The sequence below is a fragment of the Typopeltis vanoorti genome, chromosome 20 (assembly GCF_054136105.1).
Source record: "Typopeltis vanoorti isolate ZY-2024b chromosome 20, IOZ_Tvanoo_1.0, whole genome shotgun sequence".
Lineage (NCBI taxonomy): Eukaryota > Metazoa > Arthropoda > Arachnida > Uropygi > Thelyphonidae > Typopeltis > Typopeltis vanoorti.
This window is the reverse complement of record NC_143568.1, coordinates 13,956,655-13,979,639: the sequence shown is the minus strand read 5'-3', so window position 1 is coordinate 13,979,639 and position 22,985 is coordinate 13,956,655. Positions and strand designations below refer to the sequence as shown.

Here is a 22,985-nt window from a genome sequence, read left to right as displayed (position 1 = left end):
AAATTTTCACCCAATATCATATTGTGGCGTTCTTTGCCTGTGCACTATGTTCTGGTTATTTTGCATGGTGAAATACTTTTTTACCTGCAAAAAGAAAGCAAAGCCATCCCCCCCCCCCCCCCCCCACACACACTCCCAATTGCTAACTTTTATATGGAAGCTTTTCAGTAACTTGCTCTACAATCTTTAAAACACAAAGTGTGGCTTACATAGGTTGACGACGTTTTCATTATCTGGCCCATGGCCACCAGACTTTAGATACCCTCCTCAGCCACCTGAACAAACAATACAAATGCACACAATTCACAACTGAAACTGAAAGTCAAAACACACATTTCTAGCTACTGTTGCTACGCATCTTCCTTCCAGCAGTCTTTCCTTCACTGTTTGCTGAAGCCTATACATATTGGCTAATATATACACAAACTCTTACAATCACCCAACACAAAAACTAAGTGTCATTAATACATTAAAAAAATGGTTTTAAAGATTTGCTTCTATGAGAAAGCACTTATGCATAAATTAAAAATTATCAGCAATGCTTTCCTAAAAAATAACTACAGCAAAAATACTATCAACAAATCTCTTCACAAGATTGCCCTAAAAATAAACTAGATTACAATAAAACTGTAGCCATACATTCATTATCCATACATTATCCTCGTTGTTGTAGAGGCATCTCCATAGAATCCAAAGACTCAGCACATATGCAGTTCACAATTGAGATTGAAAAACAGAATACACTTCCGTTTCTAGATACACTTGTCACACGTCTTCCTTCTGGCAGTCTTTCCTCCACAGTTTACCGGAAACCGACACATACTGGCCAATATATACGCATAAACTCCTACCACCACCCAACACAAAAACTAGATGTCATTAATACTCTAAAAAACAGGGCTTTGAAGATCTGCTCCAATGAACAAGTGCTGAAAGACAAATTTAAAGTTATCAGCAATACTTTTCTAAAAAATGGTTACAGCCAAAACACTGCTAACAAAATTCTCTACAAGACCTCAACAAAAAACAAAGATAAACCAGACTACAATAAAACTATAACCATTCCTTACATTAAAGGGACATCAGATAAAATAAACAGAATATTACAGAAATGCAACATCAAAGCCACCTTTAAACCTCCTGCAAAATTAAAAAGCTCACTCAACTCATCCAAAGACCCACCCGCCTCTGCTGGCCCACCCTGGAGTATACCGTATTTATTGTAGTCTACCATATATAGGGGAAACAGGACGCATAATTCCTATCAGACAAAAGGAACATAAACGACACATTAAATATAATAACTATGGTGAAGCTGGCCTTTCTGATCATGCCCTGAACACTTTACATAGAACTGACTAGAAAAGCACCAGTTGTTTACATCACACCAAAACATGGTATAAATTTAAGGAAGCCAATAGCACCTGTGAGATTCTTATCTACCACCCCAATCTGAACAATAACGGTGGTCTAAAAATCCCAAGTATATGGAAGGCACATATTCTACCAACGGAACCTTTTTCGCTAATAAACAGGACTGTAGATAATCCAGAATGTTAAATCTAATATAACAATTGTCATGTTAAGAATAGGACATCATTGTTACTGTAAGAAAACTATCTATACGAAAGAATGTTTCTCTTATGTTATCCTAAATAGAATTTAGCTTTGATGTAGTTTCTAAATAATTAATTAATTTTTAATTTTATCTGTATTTTTTATTTTATTTTTATTTTTGACTAGAGGTCATGCCAGTAGAATAACCAGTGATCAAATCATTGTTTCTTTAGCATACTGTGTGAAATGTAATTCAGCTTGTCCTTGTATATTTGTATATACTCCAGATGATGACCCTAATATGAAGGTCGAAACGTCGGGAAATTAAAATAGTTATTTATAACACGGTTGTAAAGTCCATAATTTCTAAAATGATAGCTTAAATAAATAATACAGGATAGATATTAATTTTAGAGTGCAAATTTTGGGCATTACTGGGAAATCACCTATACAAGAGTATTTCAAAGACCAATGCCAAGAGATTAGTCTTACCTTCAAGCAATGTGATTATTCAATCTGGATGTGAGAGATGAAAACAAAAAAAGCAGTAAATGAACCTAACAGTCTGCAATTATAAAATGCAACTGTCATTTGAGCAGGAAGTAAGTTTTCTGTATTTGACCCTGATTTTATTTGTTGATTTTTTTTAAAAAAAACATATGATGCTCGTAGTATATGTTATTCTCTACATTTCATACCAGTTTCTTTCTTTTTTTTTTTTTCATTTAAAAAAAAAAATTCTTTAAATTTTTTTTTTCCTTTTAATATATTACCAGCCGAGCCTGTGTAGCTCAGCGGATGTGGCGTTTGCACACCGCCGTGCTTGGCCGCACGAAGGAAGACTTGGTTTCGAGTCTAGTCGATGACTAGAGGAAATTTTTCTAAGCCTTTTTTCGACCGGTTCCCGAGTTAGTCGATCTCTGGCACGGGCAAGCAGGTTTTTCCTCCCGGAAACTCGGGTTTTTCGTCCTGTAAACTCAAGAAAATCGACCGTAGAACCCACATTATTTCAGACATTAAATATATTGTGTTAGGGTTAGGGACTACGAGATGGCGGCACATTTGAGCCGTCTCTCTTCACTGCGTACCGCTTAATTAGTGATAGCCTTGGGCCATCTGTCTCTGATTGGGTACCAGTGGAGATTGAACTGCCCACTCAGTCTCCAAAAGTTAGATAGGGCTAAATGGCCTCCTACTCCCGTATACGGGAATTAAATGGCGTTAGCTGATTTTTTTTTTTTTTGATAATATTACCACCATAGGTGGTTAAGGGTTAGAAAATCTAGAGACCATGCTCAAGAGATCAAGAATAAGTTTTAAAACCAGTTCAGATTCACACTGGATAATTTTGCCATGGTAGGATTTAAACAGTCTGTTGTTTGCTTGAGGAGTGGATATGTTTTCAAATTTGCCAACTAGACAGTAGCTAACCACAGTGAAAGATGAAGTGCAGAAAAGGAAACACTGACAAGGTGATGGCAAAAACTGACTGGAGAATTGATTATCCATCCAGGATGTTGAAAAAATGATGAGGATTATTCACTGTTCTGATTGGTAAACAGAAATTTGTTTTAAATCACTATTAACAGCAAATACTTCAACATCCCTTCTAGCCTGAAAACAGGCTAGAAGGGATTTGTGAAAACAGGAATGGAAAATCAATGATAAACATTGAAGTCCCCAAGGAAGATGATCTCTTCATTTGAATAAACCTTAAGAGATAAATAATAAAAGAGATCAAAGGGTTTATCTGAATTTGAAGAACAGTAGAGATAGTAACGAAAGCAACATACAACGAATTTTTGACCAGAGTAAATCATAAAGAGGTGATGCTAAAGTTTGTAATTTCTGGCATGGAAAAGCAGTCTGAAACTTCTCTTAAGGTGTACTTTAATTTACCAGATATCCTTCATATAAGAGAATTCAGGTCGTGATATTTTATGAAAAGTTTAAAAAATTTTGACCAAGTGTAAAAATGTGTTCATATAAGAACCATTCTTGAGAAACAAGTTATTAACAGCTTGAAATTAGAAACATTACTCAAAATTTTTGGTATGAATATGCTAATCACATAGTGAGCTTACCCATATTAGTGCTATAAACTTATGGCCTTCATAAGTGATATTATCATTAATATGGATGAACTCACTATCTCATCAACAAGTCCATATTAACTTTGTGATAAAGTTGCCATCTTATCGAAAATACTCAACTAACAATTTGGAAAAAGTGCTTAGTATTGGGTTTCTATTTCTTTCTAAATTTTACAAAATATTCTTTATAAGAATATTCAACATTAAAAAAAGTTGTGTAATAGCAACATTACTTAACATTTTTTATGGACTAGTTTTCTTCTGTGAACTTTTTTATAGTGTAAACTTAATGACCACAATGCATAACCTCCCATTATTACGACCTACATGAGCAAAGATTTATCAAAATCTATGAATGTAAGGTTCAGTTTATTTTATGTGGTAAAATCTGTCTTCAGTTTATTTGATGTGGAAAAATTTAAATGCTTCTTGTTTTTTGGGCTATGACTGTACTGTGCAGAAAACAAAAAGTGCTTCTAACGTTCTATTTCATGAATTTATTAACATGTTATAATGCTCTTTTGCATTTCATAAATATTCTTTACAAGCAATCAACTTTCAAAATGCTATATATCAAGAGGCTACAACTGCACAGAGTTCCATAAAATCAAAAGAAAGAAGCTTTCATTCACCTTGTTATTTTTACATGTACAACACCCACTACCCCTTCTACTTTACAAATGGAATGTATGCAAAATTATGTTAATGAAATTAGGCTAGGAGAAAATAACATGGAAATATTGAGGATGATGAACAATGCAGGGAGGGAAATAATTTGGTCTTGACTATTTTCTGCTATACACATAGCTCCAGAGAAAAATAATACTGTAGTAAAAAGAGAAGTTGTCATTTAATTCAAAATAATGTATCCGCCAAGGCAACAAAGTTATACAAAGTGGTGAAATCGTGAAATCTGAAGTACTCAGAATTATCTTCAGATGAATTTTCTCACCTACGTTTTTTTTTTTTTTTTTTTCATAGTCCATTTATTGAAATTTCAAAGAATATCAAGTCATTAGATCTGTACATTTTCGACCACAATATAAAAAATGGTTCCCATTAAGATGCTAAAATTTATACATTTCTAAAGTGTTTGCATATTCTAAAACCAGGACTTTATCTTTGCTATTTGAGAATAAGAACCTTGCAACGAAATGCAGTTTACTTAAATATTTTCAAATCCATCCTATTTGAACAATAAGATTTTATCAATCTTAAAACGTTGTTATGGGAAGTATTACATAGCTAACTAGCTTTCGTTCTTGAGGTAACCAGAAGCAGAGGACAGTCTAGAAAATTAAATCTCACTAACACCACTACTGTCTTTGAAACTTATTCACATATTTGTACAGTAGACTTTGAGTACTGAATAAGTAGAAACTATTTTAGAAACATTTCACTTGAAAAACATTATTTTGGTTTACATATATAAAAATTAAGACTTTTTCCTAGTCTATTCATCAAACAGATCACAAAGTGTTTGTATGTATCAGTCCCATTACGTCTCCATTTTTACATAAATATACATGAACATTATTAACTTGCATTTTTTTACTATACTGAAAAAAATAAAATAAAATAAAATAATAAAGTTCTTGTATCTTTGATACACAGATAGTTCAACAAGACTACCAACAGATGAACCAAAGCTTCGTTTGTTCTCGAGGGAAAAAAAAACACTAATACTTTTCTTCAAAGTCTGGCGATGAATGTTTTATCTTCAGATATCTACACAGGTTTATGAAATCATATGACTTATAAAAGGTCATTTTCTATTTGCTAGTATAATGAACAATATTAAAAGCAGGCCCAACACGTAAGAAGAAACGCCTAAGTACCACTCGTAACTCAGGTTTTAGTTCTAAACAAATCATCTCACACAGTGGTGTATAATAAACAGCAGCATGTGCCCGGAACTGAAAAATAATTAAAGAAAAGTAGGAATAAGTTTCACAAATTCTGCAATATATTATTAACATACTTTATTATATAATTAAGATGAATTAAAATAAGTATAAAGTGTTACAAATTTATAATGTGTTGTGATAATGCTTTCAAAATCATTTTTGGGGAAAGGAGTTTTTTCCTTGTAAAACAGAAAACATTTTAAAATAACGATCAATAGTTAACTTTGCTTTTTTTTTTTTTATTTTATGGGAGCTTCAGTTGAGTGCATCTTGATATTAAAGAGAGGAAGTACTACTACTACATTTTTTTTGGACAGGTAATGAATGTGACATTCATAAATAACATCTTATTTTACTAAACTATTTTTCACTAATATTGTGTATTCTCTGCTGTTACTTACATCTCCAGATAAACAATTTAAATGTAGTCATTCTTGTCATGATTAGCTTTGAAGTTTAAAAAAAAAAAAGAGTGAGTAAGTCAAAGAAAAAGAAAAGGAAACAGAGGGGAAGGGGGTTCATTTTTAAAGCTGAAACTGCCAGTCTGACTACCATACTTGCTCTCCTGCAGCAAACATAGGTGTCTGTGAGCGTAATTAGATGGGAAACAAATTTCATCACCCAGCATACGACCACTCAACTTATTGGCTAGGCTTATAGGTTTACAACTTACTGTAGATGGGATTTAGAGAAAAAAAGAGAATTCAAATCTCATTGAATGTGTGTGAAAGTGTTATAGGAAGTATATAATTTTGTTCAACCAGTGTGAACCCCCCCTCTGCCCATAGCCAAGTTTCCAAATTTAAACAAAACAAATTAAAAATAAATAATTACTATTATTATTATTGCACACTTCACGGAGTTGACAGACTCATCGTAGGAAGTGTTCATTCAACTGAACATATTTACCATACCAAACCTTATGGCCTCTGGTTTTTACCCTCTCACCTTCTATTCTTTTTATAATCCCATCTGGATTAATCTGATAAAATCCTCTTGCTAACTTAAATGTTCCTATCTTATCACCTCTTTTCCTCCTATCCACCAAACACTGTAATTAACATTTCTTCAACATCTCTCTATAGCCAGCATTCCAAAGTCCTGACATATTGTCTTAGTCACTCTCTCTGAACCCTCTCCAATGTTTCCATATCACACTGAAAACCAGCTGACCAAATTTGAGCACAATAGTCTAAGTGCGATCTGACCAGTGCTATATACAGTGCCACAACCACTTCCTTATCCCTACATGTTAGAGTACTTCTTATCATAGCAGCCTCTGCAACACTTGCAACTTGTCCTCTAAACTTCAGTCTACTGTCAACCATCGCTCCCAAATCTCGAATCTTATCCACTTCCTGAAGTACAGCACCGTCAATATAGTATACAGCATTATATTTCTGTACTCCAAAATGCAACTTTGGAGTCCAAAATCCACTTTGCACTTGTTAATATTAAAACTACAACCCCCATTCATTTGTCCAAGTCAAAAGTCTATTCAAATCTTCCTGAAGGGAATTAACATCAGCAGTCCTACTTATAATTCTCTCCAATTTTGCATCATCAGTAAACAACTGAAGATCCCCAGTCAGCCCACACGATATATCATTTACAACCAAGTTAAACAGCAGAGGCCCAAGAGACCCTGGGGCATGCCACTGGTTAACCTCTTTTTTGAGGCACTGCTCCATTACAGAGAGCATCTCCAATCCATCTATCACCAACTTATCATGTAATAATCTATCAAATGCTTTTGCAAAGTCCAAGAATATCACTGTATATGATTTCCTCCTTATCTAACACCCTCGTTACCCTATCATAAAATGCAAGTAAATTGCTAAAACAGGACCTACCCTTTACAAATCCATACATACATCAACTCAATCCTGTATTCTATTCCTAACCAATCTCTCCAACACCTTGACCACAACTGAAGTTATACAGATTGGTCTATAATTGGAAACTTCTGTCCTATAACCATAAGCATGGTTATAGGACAGAAGATCCCCAGTTAGAAGAGTGGTACTGTTTTGCCTTCTTTCCACTATTTTGTCTTCTTTAACTACTGTGGATAGTCTAAGAATTTTTTCAATTTTTAAATTAATTTTATATATATTTTTGTATTTTTATTTATTTTTTACATAGTTCAGAAACCTTGCTCTAGAGACCAAACGTGCAACTTTTAAAGCCACTTCCATCTGCCAATAAGTGGGATGGCAGCCTTACACTGAGTGATGAAATTCATTCCCCACCTTAAGACAATCATAAAAACATCAATGCCTGTAGCAAAATTCGAACTCGTAAGTTGATACATTGTCCACTTAGCTGACAAGATTGAGACTAACAGAATTCATGGCCGGATTCCAATACACAGAGGGCTGGTTTCACATTGGTTGAAAAAAAAAATTATTTATTTCCAAAAGACTTTCAAAACAACCAAGCTACAGTGAGATCTGAATTCTCAGAAGACCCCCCCCCCACAACACACACACACATATATACACCACCATTGCAAACAGATTCTACCTATGAAGGGTTGCAAATCTATTGTACATATAACACTAAGGGTGGATTAAGAATTATATAATCTACTCTGCTCTAATGCATGGAATTCTTCAAAGCTATTTCAGGATTTCGCTAAGCATGGGTGAATGCCTTAAAATAGCACACTTTTTTGTTTTCAACTACTACTTAAAAACAGGACTCAACGAATTATGCAAAATCCTGCTCAATGAAAAAGAAAAAAAAAAAGGTAGTACTCAGCCAAGATCACCCCCCTTTCACATACATTTTTAATTACTTGTTCCAAAAAGTCAACTTGAGTTCCATAAGGTAATTAGTGGTGCTGTATCGTTGTTTGGAGAACATTTAATTTGTGAGAACCATTCCAAGAAGGAAGTCAATAAATAATAAGAATTTATTTATTTATAAGAATAGGAAAAAGAATAAAACACTGATTTTTTTGTTACTAGAATGTCCTGACCCTTTATACTATGCATATTCTTTTGTTTTCTCAGTGTTAAAAAAAAAAAAAAAAAAAAAAAAAGTTTAGAAAGTTACTGAATGGTATTCTGAATATTAACTTCAATGTTGCTTCTTATTTTAAAATATAAGAATACATAAGCAAGCTTTTTATTCTATGAAGTACCCTACTTTAACCTAGTATTTCTGCTCATTACTTTTATATCTCAGATTTTTTATTCATTATTATTTTATTTTTAACTTTAATGATAATTTATATTACACTGTTAGTTTAGGTTAAAATTATCAAAAAATTATATTCTTGTTGAATCTTTTATTCAAGTGTAAGCAATCAAAGTTTGCACATGAAATACTTTCACGACAAGGCTCCTTGTATATAGAGGCTAATGACATTGCATTGACTACCTTCATATCCCGTAATGCAAAGAACACATGCTTTGGGATGAGTAAAATACTATGAATTATGGGAGAGGTCACCACCCAGAGCAGTTTCTACCTTTATTGTGGTCTCATCAGTGGGAGTCAGAACCAGAAGTGATACCAAGGTTAAAGTAATGCAGAAGACATGTAGTTCCAACTTTAAAGCCTCGGTATCTCTTCTGGCTCCAGGTGATGTGACATCAATAAGGATTGAAACCAATCTGAGTAGTGGCCTTTCCTATAATGCATGGTGTTATACAAGTGCAAAAGGATGTGTGCTTTGCATTATGGGATACTAAGGCAATTAGTACAAAGTCATTATCCTCTATATACAAGTAGCCTTGTTGTGATGATACTTAGTGTGCAAATTTTGATTGCTTACATTTGGATAAAGGATTAAACAAGAATTTCTTGGTAGCTTTAATTTAATTTATAACTAAGTGAAAAAAACTTTCTGCAACTATCTCTACTCCAGAGTATTTTAAAATAAGGTGACATGTTTTAACTACTTGTATATTCAACCTTGGTATCTCTTCTGGATCTGAATAAAGGCTGAAACTAGTATGGGTACTGGTCATTTCTGTAATGCATGCCCGAAAGGATGTGTGCTTTGGATTGTGGGATACTTAGGCAATTAATATGAAGTCATTTGCCTGGATATACAAAGAGCTTTGTCATGAAGATGCTTCACATGCAAACTTTGTTTGCTTATACTTGGATTAAGGATTCAACAAAATATAATTTCTTGGTAACTTTAATTTAATTTACAAAGAAGTGAAACTAGTTTCTAAACTGTCAGTTTAGTTTTCATACTGATTCCTTATACTTAGAAGTTCATGGTACCAAGGTAAGCCTTTGATACCAAGATTGCCTCTTCATCAATGATTAAACAGATACCTTCTTTTTGCTAATGTTGTTTCAATCATATTTCATGTCATAATCATAAATCAACTGTAGCCAAAAACAGTAGGTTAAAGTAGAGTGCTCCATAGAATAAAAAGCTCGCTTATATATTCTTATGTTTAGAATGTTATTTTTTATTAAATAAAAAAATATTTTATTTTATACAGTCTGAGGTTAGGCACCGGCAAGTGGGTGAGCATATTTGTCAAGCATTTACAAATGTCCATGCCACAAAGGATTCAAGTCTACAGCCTATTAGTTGGAGATGTAATCAACTTGATCAACCAGGATGGTGACAAATTACAACTAATTGATTCTCGTAACTATTATGATACACATTTAATAAATTTTCTCTAAACGTCTTTGGATTCTTTGGATCTTCATTAAAAATCAAGACCACAAAATTCTGAGAAAAAATTCAATATTAGCCAAATCAGAGACTTATGTTTGACTTTGTCTCAATAACTTTCTTTTCCCATTTAGTGCAGCTTTTCTTTTAGCTAATTTTACAATCTTCTCAGCTTTGCTAGTTGTCACAGAAATGATTTCCAAATAATGCTATCAATCAAAATAATAAAATTTGTATATTCATTAATTCTTTCAAAAACTTGTCCTTTTAATACAACTTATAGCCTTCTAAAACTATCTTTTTCCCAAATCAAGTATGCTTACATATGTTCACAATATGTTTTATATTCCATTTCCTTGTTTGGAATTCCAATCTTATAAAATCATTCATTTTTGAAATTATGGATTCTACAACCGTGTTAAAATAACTCTTTTTATTATCTTCTATCTTCATATCAAGATCATCATCTGGAACATACATAAATTTTACAAGACAAGCTATGTTACATTTCAAACCATAAGCTAGAGAAATAATGATTTGATCACATGCTACTTACTGGCAACGTGAGTAGCATGTGATCAAATCATTGTTTCTCTAGCTTACGGTTTGAAATGTAACATAGCTTGTCTTGTAAAATTTATGTATGTTCCAGATGATGATCTTGATATGAAGATAGAAGATAATAAAAAGAGTTATTTTAACACGGTTGTAGAATCCATAATTTCAAAAATGAATGCTGATCACCGTGTAACACTAAAAGAAAGGCTTATAAAATCATCTTATAAAGAACTAAGTGTCATCTGAATATATGGCAATTCTGCACAGCTTTACATAATTAACAAAGGGAGAAATTTTAATATTTGATCCTATATCATTTATGAATATATTAAATAACAAAGGCCCTATTCACCACTTCTAGCTACATAACTCATAAAAAAGCTGCTCTAACACTATTTTCTGATGTCTGGCTGCTGAGCAAGTTCCCAATGATCTTATTAGGTAATTATTGATAATTACTTAATGAGATTACTTAATTTTGGTGCATTTTAATTAGCAAATTTTAATGTTGTCAAAGATTTTACTGAAATTCAAATAAATAACCATGATAAATTCTCCTATTACCACACTATAAAAATGAAACAGCTTGCCATAATCAATTTCAATTTCCTCTTAATGAAATCATGTTGTTGTGTACTGATGAAAAGCATTCCGGAGAGGATTTCTATTGCTATATTCTATAGCAAACCATAATGACAAGCTTAGGTGTGGGGATTATTCTTAACAGTGCTTTAAATTCTACTACATGCTTCCTGTGGTATTCAAGTAGGAAAGAAAGGAATCTAGATACCAAAAAAGTCTTCTGTTGTGATAAAATCCATCTTCTCCTCATTCACAGCACAGAAGCAAGCCTGCACTCTCTCTCCATTATTAAAAAAAAAAAAAAAACGAAGAGCTAAGGATTCTCCATTAAACTACTAATCCACTGCTCTCACCTTAGTACTCTTTAAAAATAGCACTGTTTTCTTTCTCACAAAAAACAATCTTAATTCATTTCTTTACTGATAATACCCATGCTACACAAAATAAGACCTCTTTTGTTGGGCTGACATTTACCCCATTTAGCCTTTTTCGACACAAACTCATCATATTTACCCTTGAATAACAGTTTCATATTTATACAAATGTTTTTCACAATAAAGGTTCCCTGATCTTTAATGTTTACTTCATCTTATCAACTAATCATGTCCACTGAAACCTCCAGCATTTGTTTATACAAACATAACATCTGTCCAGTTGTTTCATGAAGTCCCTGCAACAGAGCATCCTTACAATAATTTAGTACCATATATTTTATAACAAAAGTTTGTAAAAAAGGAAGCTCAGTAACACTGAAAATTTTCATGTAATGTGAATTTCTCTCTTCCCCCTCCTTAACTTCTAGAACTGATCAATATGACAATGTTTTTGTCCCTGTATATAAAAAAAAAATCATTTTAAGGATTTTCAGGAAGACAAATGAATGGAAGGCTTCATTCAACCAATGTTAAGCAAAGAGCAGTAGCAACACTGTGATGTGCATACTGCATCGTACAGAATTTAAGAAAAGGGAATTCTAATAAATCATTATTAACAAGTGCTATGAAGAAATGCATATAAGACCTATAAAGAAATACAGAACTATTTTTTCCTGATGAAGGTCACTTATATACTTGCAAATATAGGATCAATGCATGTTCATCATGTGCCATTGTGATTTCTGTGTGTATCTGCAACAATAACAAAGTACCTATCCATTATTGTGTGGGATTTATTGGCATCTTAATAATCATGTATAAGTGACTTTCATCAGGAAAAAATAGTTCTCTATTTCTTTGTAGGTTACTTATATGCACTTCTTCATAGCACTTGTTAATAATGATTTATTAGAGATTCCCTTTTCTTAAATTCAAATTAAAAGCAGCTGTACTCTATCAAAATGCCAATAAATTTTACATATTAACATATGTTGAGACGTGAAGTGATAAAATGAATGCCAGAAAAGAGATACAGTATTTCTGAATGTAGTGAACTTTTCATTAAGATTTATCTTCTTATATCATCACACTTCTAGAAAAGAAGCGTGATGACATATACAGGTAACCCTCGTATAACGCAGTACTTATACAACGCGGTTTCGATATAACGCGGTCTGCAATTTCTAGTAACCCTTTATTATTTTTTTCATATATTTTTCACCGCGCCACTTAAAAATCAAATTTTATCTTCGTTAAATTTGTGTCTGCCCGTATCACGCAAGTAGTTATAAGTATTGAATTTAGTTTTATTGTATCGCTGAATAAGGTACTGTACAGAGGCTTTTACAGTCTGCGTAATTCTCAACAAAGTGAAATTAGAGACAGCAGGAATAAAAATGGCGCTAACTAATGAATCACATGTCCTCCTCTCACAGAAACTATGCTGTATACACTCAAGCAAAACCATATGTTGCACTGAAACACAGTATCTAAATAAAAACTATTGTCCAATTTTCAATTATGAAATAAGTGTTTGTTTTATTGCATTTGAAATTCTCGATGTTATTATGACAGATCACAAAGGCTAACTTCAAATAAAATTCTACCAAGAATTGAAACTTGCCATATAATAAGTGTGTGAGTTTGTCTGCCCACCTCAAACGCAAACAAGCAGCCTTAAAATTCAACCAAGGGTTGAAACCTTGTGTGAGTTGAGCCAGCTGGTAATGAGAAGTTCCTTCAGAACGATAAATGACACCCTGTTGTGAATGTGTTAAAACTAATAGTGAATGTTGTCATGACAGATTTAGATGTTATGGAATTCGACTGAAGAGAATTAACATTTCAACTCAAGACTTGTCATTTGTCTTTGGGTCGCGCGATCTTTTGTTAATACCACACCAATCATATGCACGTCTTCATAGCTGCTCTCTCGTGTAAAACAAAATTCAACTTGTATGTTACTGAAATTAAGGGGATATTAAATCCCACATAGTTTTAAAACCGAATAAGAAACTCAAAGATTGGAATCAGAGAGTTTCTTGCCGAATATAGTAAACTATAAAGTATCGGCGACACTAGCGTTAGCCAATGCAAGTGATCCTAGTACGTAGTACAATACCGGACGCCTCGTTGCAAAGGTGGGGAAGTTCAGATCGCTATTCTTAGGTATTTTCCATAATGTAAAAACACATTTCCAGGAAATGTATGCTGTTATTACATTATGGAGGGAGGTCGCTACCCAGACCGGTTTCAGCCTTTTTTGAGGCTTCATCAGTGAGTAGCTAGACCTAATACCGAAGTGTATAGCGAAAAGAACTTATGGTTGCACCTGTTTGGAAAACTCGTTCGCAGAGTATATAAGTTCTTTTCGCTATACGCTTCGGTATTAGGTCTAGCTACTCACTGATAAAGCCTCAAAAAAGGCTGAAACCGGTCTGGGTAGTGACCTCCCTCCATAATGTAATAACAGCATACATTTCCTGGAAATGTGTTTTTACATTATGGAAAATACCTAAGAATAGCGATCTGAACTTCCCCCACCATTGCAACGAGTCGTCCGGTATTGTACTACGTACTAGGATCACTTGCATTGGCTAACGCTAGTGTCGCCGATACTTTATAGTTTACTATATTCGGCAAGAAACTCTCTGATTCCAATCTTTGAGTTTCTTATTCGGTTTTAAAACTATGTGGGATTTAATATCCCCTTAATTTAAGTAATGTTTTCATTGCCGAAATGAAGCTTATTAGCTCTTTATACTTAAGTCAACTTGTATGTATCATAATAATAATAAAAGTTGAATAATTTATAAGCGTATAAAAGGATATCCCCTGTAAATCGTTGAGGTGCCAGCAAAATTCTTGGACGTGCCACCCCTGGCACGAGTGTCATAGGATCGCCATCTAAGGTTTACTCTATAAAGTGTTTATTGTTGAAAATTGTTTTCGTTTTCTGACAGGAAAGCGCATTAAAAATCATAAGTGTGTTATTCTCAAGATGAGCAGTTTATTTTCTGGTGAGCTACATACAATATGTAATGCTTTTTTTTATGAAAAAGTTTATTTTTATTGTAATGGCCACTAAAACTGCAACGAAAGGGAAAAAACCAACATTGAAGAGGAAATTAATTTCTCTCGAAGAAAAAAATTAAAATCTTGGATCGGCTGAAAATTGAAGAAAAACCAGTTGTTGCTGCAAAGACTCTGAATTTAAATGAATCAACAATTCGAACAATCAAACAAAATGAACATAAAATCAGAGAAAGTGTTTATTGCTGGGTCAACGGTAAGTGCAAAGTGCATTGCTTGTGTACGCGATATTCTAATAGAAAAAATGGAGAAATCTCTAATGATATGGATAGAAGATTGCGCTCAAAAGAAAATTCCTTTGGATGGACATCTTATTAAGCAAAAAGCTCTCAAAGTTTATAAACATTTAAAAGAACTTGATCAAAATTCTTCAGAAGAAATCTCTCAGCATGGATTTTGTGCCAGTAAGGGTTGGTTTGAAAACTTTAAAAAATGGTTTTCTTTGTATAATCTTAAAATCCAGGGAGAATCAGCATCAGAAGATGTTAAAGCTCCCGGAAATACCCAGCAGAACTTTTAAAAATCATTGAAGAAGGTGGTTATAGTGCAGATGAATGTGGGTTATATTGGAAAAAATGCCAAAATGCACCTATATTTCGAAAAATGAAAGATCAGCTCCTGGATTCAAAGTTTCCAAAGATAGAATTACTCTACTGTTTTGTAGTAATGCATCAGGTGATTACATGACAAAACTGATGTTTATTAAGCGATCTGCAAATCCTCGTGCGATGAAAGGGCTCGACAAGTCCACCCTACTTGTTTATTGGCGGGGCAACAAAAAGGCATGGGTTACAGCTAGCATGTCTGAAAATTGGTTTTTCAAGTGTTTTGTACCCGATGTAGAAAGTTACACAAAGAAAAAGAATATGGACTTCAAAATTCTACTCATTTTAGATAACATACCAGGCCACCCAACAAATCTAAACCATCCAAATATTAAAATAACTTTTTTGCCACCTAATACTACTTCACTTATTCAATCACTTGACCAAGGAATAATATCAACATTTAAGTCATATTATATTCGTCGAACATTCCAATTAAATTTGGAAAAAATGGAATCTAATCCAAACATGACACTGTTTCAAGCATGGAAAGAGTTTTCAATATTGAATTGTGTGAAAATTATTTTTCTGTCCATTAAGGAATTACAACCCTCTACGCTGAATGCTTGCTGTAAAAAAATATGGCCTGAAGCCGTTCCTTGAACAAAATTTCGTACCTCCAGTGGATCCAAGCTAAGTCATATAATAAACGTCGCACGCCCTTTTGGTGAAGAGGACTTTTGCGATATGGTTGAAAACAAAATTAGTGAATTAATTGATGGGGAAACAGATTTAAATGAGAAGGAACTGGTACAATTAATAGATGCCATCAAACCAAATGGTAGGGAAAGTTCTGCCGAAGATTCTAATTGTGATGAATCCTTTAAAGAAATTAGCAGAAGGATTGGACTTGGCAAGAAGGTTAGGAAGTTATTTTACGAATAATGATTCCTCAATGGAGCACTCGAGAAAATTCACAAGACAAATGGATATTTGTTTAGGCGCCATATTATGAACTTAATAAAAAATTGCAGCATAGTGGTAAGCAAGGTCTTATTACTGACTTCTTGATAACTAAACCAGCCGAAGTATGCAATGAGAATTATACAAATGATGTCCAAGAGATTTCAAGTGTAGACGATGTCCGGCCACTCGTAAATAAAGAACATCTACGAAATGTTATTTCTGAAGACAGTAATGACGATTAAACTATGCACTTTATTTTATTGTGTCTAAAACATTTATTCATTGTGTGCAATGAAGTTTATGTACAATTTGTAATTTTTATAATTTTATACTATGTATTTGTCTCATAGTTTATGTTTTCTTAACTTACATAAATTAACTGAATTAAATAAAAATATATTTTGGTTGGATATGTCATTATTGTTTATGTAATTAAAAAAAAAAACAATTTCGGAACTTAACCCCACTTTTTCTATGTTAGCTAAGTCTCACATAACGCGATTTATATAACACGCCATTTCTATGGAACCTACCATCCGCGTTATACGAGGGTTACCTGTAATTATATGTATTATATTACTATATAATAATAATAATTATTATTATTATCAACAGACCTCCATGGAGTCAAGAGACTCATCATGAGAGGTTCCAATCTCATATGCACAGCTCATGATACCTCAACTTAGATGCATTCACTGTCCCTGCACTCACCACACTTCAGCAATGCATTCTAATCACCCACTGCTCTCTATTGTAAAAAATCAACTCCTCATCCCTTGCTCACACCCATCTTATACAGCTTCCAGGGATGACCTCTCATTTTCTCTGTTTCTAGATATTCTATGAAAAATCTCATCCACATTAATCTGGTAATTACCTCTTACCAACTTATACATCTCAATCATGTCTCCCCCTCATCCTTCTATCCGCTAGAGTGTAATTTGCATTCTCTCAATCTGTCCTCATATTCCACAGTCCAGAGACCAGAAAGTAACTTCGAAGAGGGTTCAGAGAAAATCAATTGTCTCTAAACCCTCTTCAACATCCTTTTGAAAACTTGGTGACCAAATCAGTGCAGAGTAACCCATATACAGCCTGATCAAAGCATTGTACAATGGAATCAAAACATCCTTACTTCTAATGTCAATGTTCTCCAAAATGTCTACAAAATTTCAAGTCCCTATCTACCATCACACCTAGATCTTTCATCTCCTCCACCTCCTCTAAAATATCCCAACCAATCCTATACTCTGCATCCTTGCTCTTCAAATTTTAAAACCTGACATCCCCACTTACACACTCGCTCAGATAGTCTATTTAGGTCCTCTTGCAAAGCTACAACATCTGTTCTACTTCTCATAACACTCCCCAACTTTGCATCATCTGCGAACAACTGTATATCACCATTTAAGCTGCCCTTTCCAATGTCATTTGTGTACAAAATAAACCCCTGGGGCATACCACTAGTGACTTTCCTCTTCTGGGACATCACTTCCATACACAACCTGCTAATACCTATCAGACAGCCAATCTCCAATCCACTAATCTACATCCAACCCTCATCTCTTCCAATTTAACTACAAGTTGGTCATGTGGCGATCTACTGAAAGCCTTTGCAATATCTAAATATACTACTGTATATGCATCCCCCTTGTCCAATGTATTTGTCACCTTGTTATAAAAAAGTAAGTAGATTGCTAAAACACGATCATTAGCAAATCCATGCTCTTCATTAAAGAGAATAATTCTACTACTGTCAACCCAGTGACTTTATACATTTGGGGCTTAGACAACAATATGGCCAAGTTTGAATGCATCATGTTCTCAGATTGAGAACATGATCATCAAACAGAGGTTCATCCATGATTCTCAGCAGAATTAATTGAAATAACCACAAAGGATTCATAAATCATACTGCTCACAAGAACAAACTTTGAAATATGATATTTTCTTCTTCTTCTTTTAATCCTTTTTCACAGTCATTTCTGGCTATAGGTTTCTCCTAATTCTCTCCATCTGTTTCTATCCTGAGTTTGTTGGTCCAAAAAGTTCCAATTGTTTTTCTTATATCATCTAACCATCTTCTTTCAGGTTTTCCAGCTGATCTTTTGCCTTCATATGGCCACCACTCCAGTAAAACTTTTGTCCATCTATTGTCCTTCCTGTGATGTATCCCACTCATTTCCATTTCTTTCAAAGTATGTTTTCTCCAATATCTAAAAATTGTTCAGCTCTTATTTCTTCATTTCTGATTTTATCTCTGAGTCTTATGTTTAGCAGACATCTTTCCATTCTTCTTTCTGTTTTTTTTTTTTTTTTTTTTGCATTTTATCTATTATTTCCTTTTTTGACTGGCCAGGTTTCTGCTCCATATGTCATAACATTCCTATTCTTCTTTTCACTTCTTCCATGACTCCTTGTTTCTTCACTATTAACAATTTTCCTAAATATACATACCCATCTACTATTTCAATTTCTTTATCGTTTACCTTAATAATGTTGTGTCTTTCATCTTATCCTTTTCGGTTTGTCATTATTTTGGTTTTCTCAGAATTAATGTCTAATCCAGTTTCTAGTGATTTAGTTGTTAGATCGTCTATCATTTCTTTTAAATCTTTCATATTGTTTGCAATAATAAGAATATCATCAGCCAATCTTAGGTTATTTAATTGAAATATGATATAATGTAATTATTATGTACAATGAAAATACAATATACAGACATTTCCCAAAAACTTTTCTGTCACTCTTATATTAAGATATAATTTCACATAAAGGCTAAGACATTTAAAAAAATATCAGGTTTATGATTCATTTAATGAATAACAATAAATGGCCAATTACAACAGATTTTGGTTTTTAAAATAATATTTTTATAAACATTAGAGTCAAGCTTACCCTATCATCATCCAATTTATGTATTCGGGATAAAAACAGTAAAAGAAGGTTCATCCATGATTCTCGATGATTCTCAGCAGTCAAGCTTAAGTAATATTCAAGAGCATCCCTACATACACTACACAATGATATATGAATTTAGTAAACAAAAACATAAGGAGAGAACATTTAAATATGAAGATCATGAAGAAAACAAAATACACTGAAGTATCAATTTCAAAAGAAACTGATACAATGATATATATATATATACAGGGTGTTCGGGATAAATTTGACAGTTTTGTAAGGAAAAAGAAAATCTTCTTTGCATCTATTAAATTTAATGAATTGACAAAAAAACATTACAGGCAGAGTTAATTACAATACTATCAACAAGATTTACTCAAAATAACCACCATTAGCATCGATCACAGCTTCAATTCTGCTTCGGAACCTCGAACAAGCTGATGCTACAGTCTCCCTGGGAAGGGCCGCAAAAACTGTTTTAATTTTATCCATTAACTGGGCTTTTGTATTACTGGAAGTGCGATTGGTGTCTTTTTCAACTGCGCCCCATACAAAATAATCCATGGGGTTAAGGTCTGAGGAGTTTGGAGGCCAAACATTTGGACTGCTGAAGTCGTAGAAATTTTCAGACAACCATTTTTGACTTTTCCCAGAGGTGTGGCAAGGGGCCGAATCCTGCTGCCATACATACGGCCTACCATTGGCTACCCTTGTTATCCAGGGCTTGACTACAGTTAGCAACTCCACGAACAAAGCCCGAATTCCAATGCCAGGGTTCTTCAACACCTGTTCCTGCAGATTTGCGAGGAATTCTGCTGTACGAACGCAATCAGATCGTCTGCTAGGGATCTTTCTTCTTGCTACATCCTCGTAGTCACCATTGCAAGTCTCTAGTTCATGCCTGATTGTTTTTACTGTATTCAGGGAGCATTGGGCAGCAGTCGTAATATCCTTATTTTGATGGCGGGCACGAATCATCATGATACAAGTTATTCTCTTCCATGATTCAGGTGGGTTCCAGCTATCCATCCTTTCTGACATCTTGTATATGAATGAAGAAGGGTCCAAACTTTTAAATGAAGAGAAGTGTGTGTTAATACATGTAACTTACGGAAAAATATAATTAATTATAAATATGTCAAATTTATCCCGAACACCCTGTATATATAGAAAATGATATTATTTTAGGTTAGTCAACTGAAATGAAATGTAACAAAAATGCAACTGGTGCTGACAAAAGAATGAGATATGCTGGTTCCTTTTGTTGGTCAACCATTGACCGAAAAAAAAAGTATGCATTTTCTATTAAAGAGAAATTGTGAATATTATGGATCAACTAATTTTTCACTGTTGTTAAAGTAATACAGTCAACTGGAACTTTTGGTTTGGCTGCTTATTTGTATTAAAAGAATATCGGAAAATATTTTTCAAATATTAAACAATAGCACCATCCATAAAAGGTTGCAAACCTATAGCACAATAGTACAATAGGTAAACTAAGGATAAGATAATTCATCTCCTGCTTTAGAAACCACACTTTCATGACAAACAAGCATTTAAGGAGAAAAGTGGTAGATAATTTTCATCACACTTAGTAACAAAATCTCATGTACCACCTAACATACTGTTATTTGATAGCAAGTGATTTTTTTTTTTTCCTGCCACACACAAAAGGCTGAAGATTATAATTGTTTGCTTCACGAGTGAGACTGTTCCACAGAATCGAGATGGAAGGAATGAAAGATGACTGGGAGTAGCATGTTCAGCGAGTTTGCAGTTCGATGCTACAGCTGCTCAACAAGTTCTTCTAGATCTGGCAGAAATGGGAGACATAATGGATGCTAGTTCTGTTGAACAATAGCCATGGAAATATCTACAGAAGAGAAACAATATAGAAACTGATCTTCTATGGGAAAGTGATTGAAAAGAAGTGTTATTAATCAACTGAACTGCCATTTTCTGAACAGCATCAAGAATTTTTAGGAAGGTCTTAGGTGCACCACGCTATACATGAGAACAGTATTACAATGTTGGTTGGATTTGGGATTTATACAGACAACTGTTTGGCAGAGAAATAGCATCTTGACCAGAAAAAGAGGCCATGTTTTTGGAAGAAGTGATATAATTGTCCCAGGAAATGTTTAGAGTGAGAGCCAGTCCAAGAGGTGAGATTTAGTCTTAACTGTTAAGCTAAGCATTATCAAAAGTAAGGGGAGAAGATCTGATGTCTCTTTTTTTTTATTGGAAAACAAGCAAAACTGCATTTTGGAAGCACCAAAGTTGCCTTCATGCCAATCAAGGATACTATGGTGATCAGGGACACTTATTATTGATAATCTTGAAGTGTTTGAGCACTACAAGGCTTGTCATACGAGTAGGACGAATGAAATGTGCTATCATAAGCAAAACTAGGAATAGGGTTTGCAATCAATGAGAGTAGGTTGTTTATGTAAATCAGGAAGAGGGCAGGTGAAATGACAGAGGAAAACTAGCATTCACAGGAAAGCCTGAAGAGAGAATGCCATTCACCATTACAGGTAGGGATCGATCTGAGAGAAATATGGTGATCCATTTAAAACAAGGATGAAGACAGTCCAAATGGTAACTTGTTGAGAAGCCCTTGATAGCCAAGACATGCTAGACCCCATCAAAAGCCTTGGAGATATCAAGAGCAACGGCAGGTTTCTCCAAACCGTTCCATGGAATGGGTCCAAATGTGAAAGATGTAGGCCAGATCTTCCGTGGATCTAGAGTGGCAAAATCCATACTGGTGGTCACTAATTAGATCACAGTTCTCAAGGTGTTGAATAAGTTGATTGCTGATCACTTTCTTCCTTACTTTTGACAAAACTGATGACAGGTTCGATAGCTTGATGGTAAACATTTCTCTTTTTTTTGGGGGGGGGGACTGGTTGTATGAGCTTTCTTCTATGTGGAATGGTGGATGCCAGCTGAATAGATGATAGAGAACAGTTGTTAGTTCAGAAGCACATTTTTTAGCAAATGGGTGAAATTTTGCCAGGACTAGCTGCTGTGTAGTATCCAAGTTATTTAAGATTCTTCTGATGTCTTTCTGGCAGGTCACAAGAGGCATGAGATGAAATGTTCTGATCAAGGAAAGATGTAATTTACATGGTGGTAATCTATGTAGGAGTCGGACAAGAAGAATGAAGCCAAGGCATCAGTCTTGTCTTTAGGTGATGTTACAATGCTACCATTAGGGTGAGATAGAGGAGGAAGAACAGATGGATAAAAGTTGTGCTTGATGGCTTTGGCAAGGGATTAGAAGACATGACTGCTGGTGGCACAAAGCAGCAAGTTTACATTTCCTTGTTGAATTCAAACTTTGCCTTTTTAATGGTGATTTTGCAAGTGTTGCAGGTAACTGTAGGCTGTGAATGAAGCTGGTGTTTTGGTCTCAAGCTACTTGTGAAATGCTGTTTGCTGTTCTTGGACAGCCCTGGTATACTTTTTGGAGAACCATGGTTTAGATATAGGTTGGGGAATTTGAACAGAGTGAGGAATGAAAGTTTCCATTCCAATATGGATTATTTCTGTAACAAGATCCCAACAAGTATCTGGATCTGAAGAATGAAAACAGTATGTTGACCATGGAAAAGAGGAGTAAAAGTCATGCAGGTTATACCACTTAGCACTGTTGTAATGCTAGAGCAGAGCTTCTTAAACTTTTCCCACTTGTGACCCCTTTTTGCCCGAGAAATTTTTATGCGACCCCATTTTTCCCGAGA

At 34.2% G+C, this 22,985-nt stretch overlaps 1 protein-coding gene across 2 annotated transcripts in view; it reads right to left on the bottom strand.

The window, feature by feature from the left end:
• Positions 1-4,132: 4,132 nt before the first annotated feature.
• Sec71 (ADP ribosylation factor guanine nucleotide exchange factor Sec71) overlaps positions 4,133-22,985 on the bottom strand; it is a 581,865-nt gene continuing 563,012 nt past the window's right edge. For both annotated transcript variants that reach the window (XM_090410617.1, XM_090410618.1), the window contains 2 exons: positions 19,231-19,348; positions 4,133-5,566 (listed from right to left, as the gene is read on the bottom strand). In XM_090410617.1, the coding sequence (XP_090266743.1) occupies positions 5,423-5,566; positions 19,231-19,348 (262 nt within the window). In that variant the 3' untranslated portion in view covers positions 4,133-5,422. The remainder of the gene's footprint in view (positions 5,567-19,230; positions 19,349-22,985) is intronic.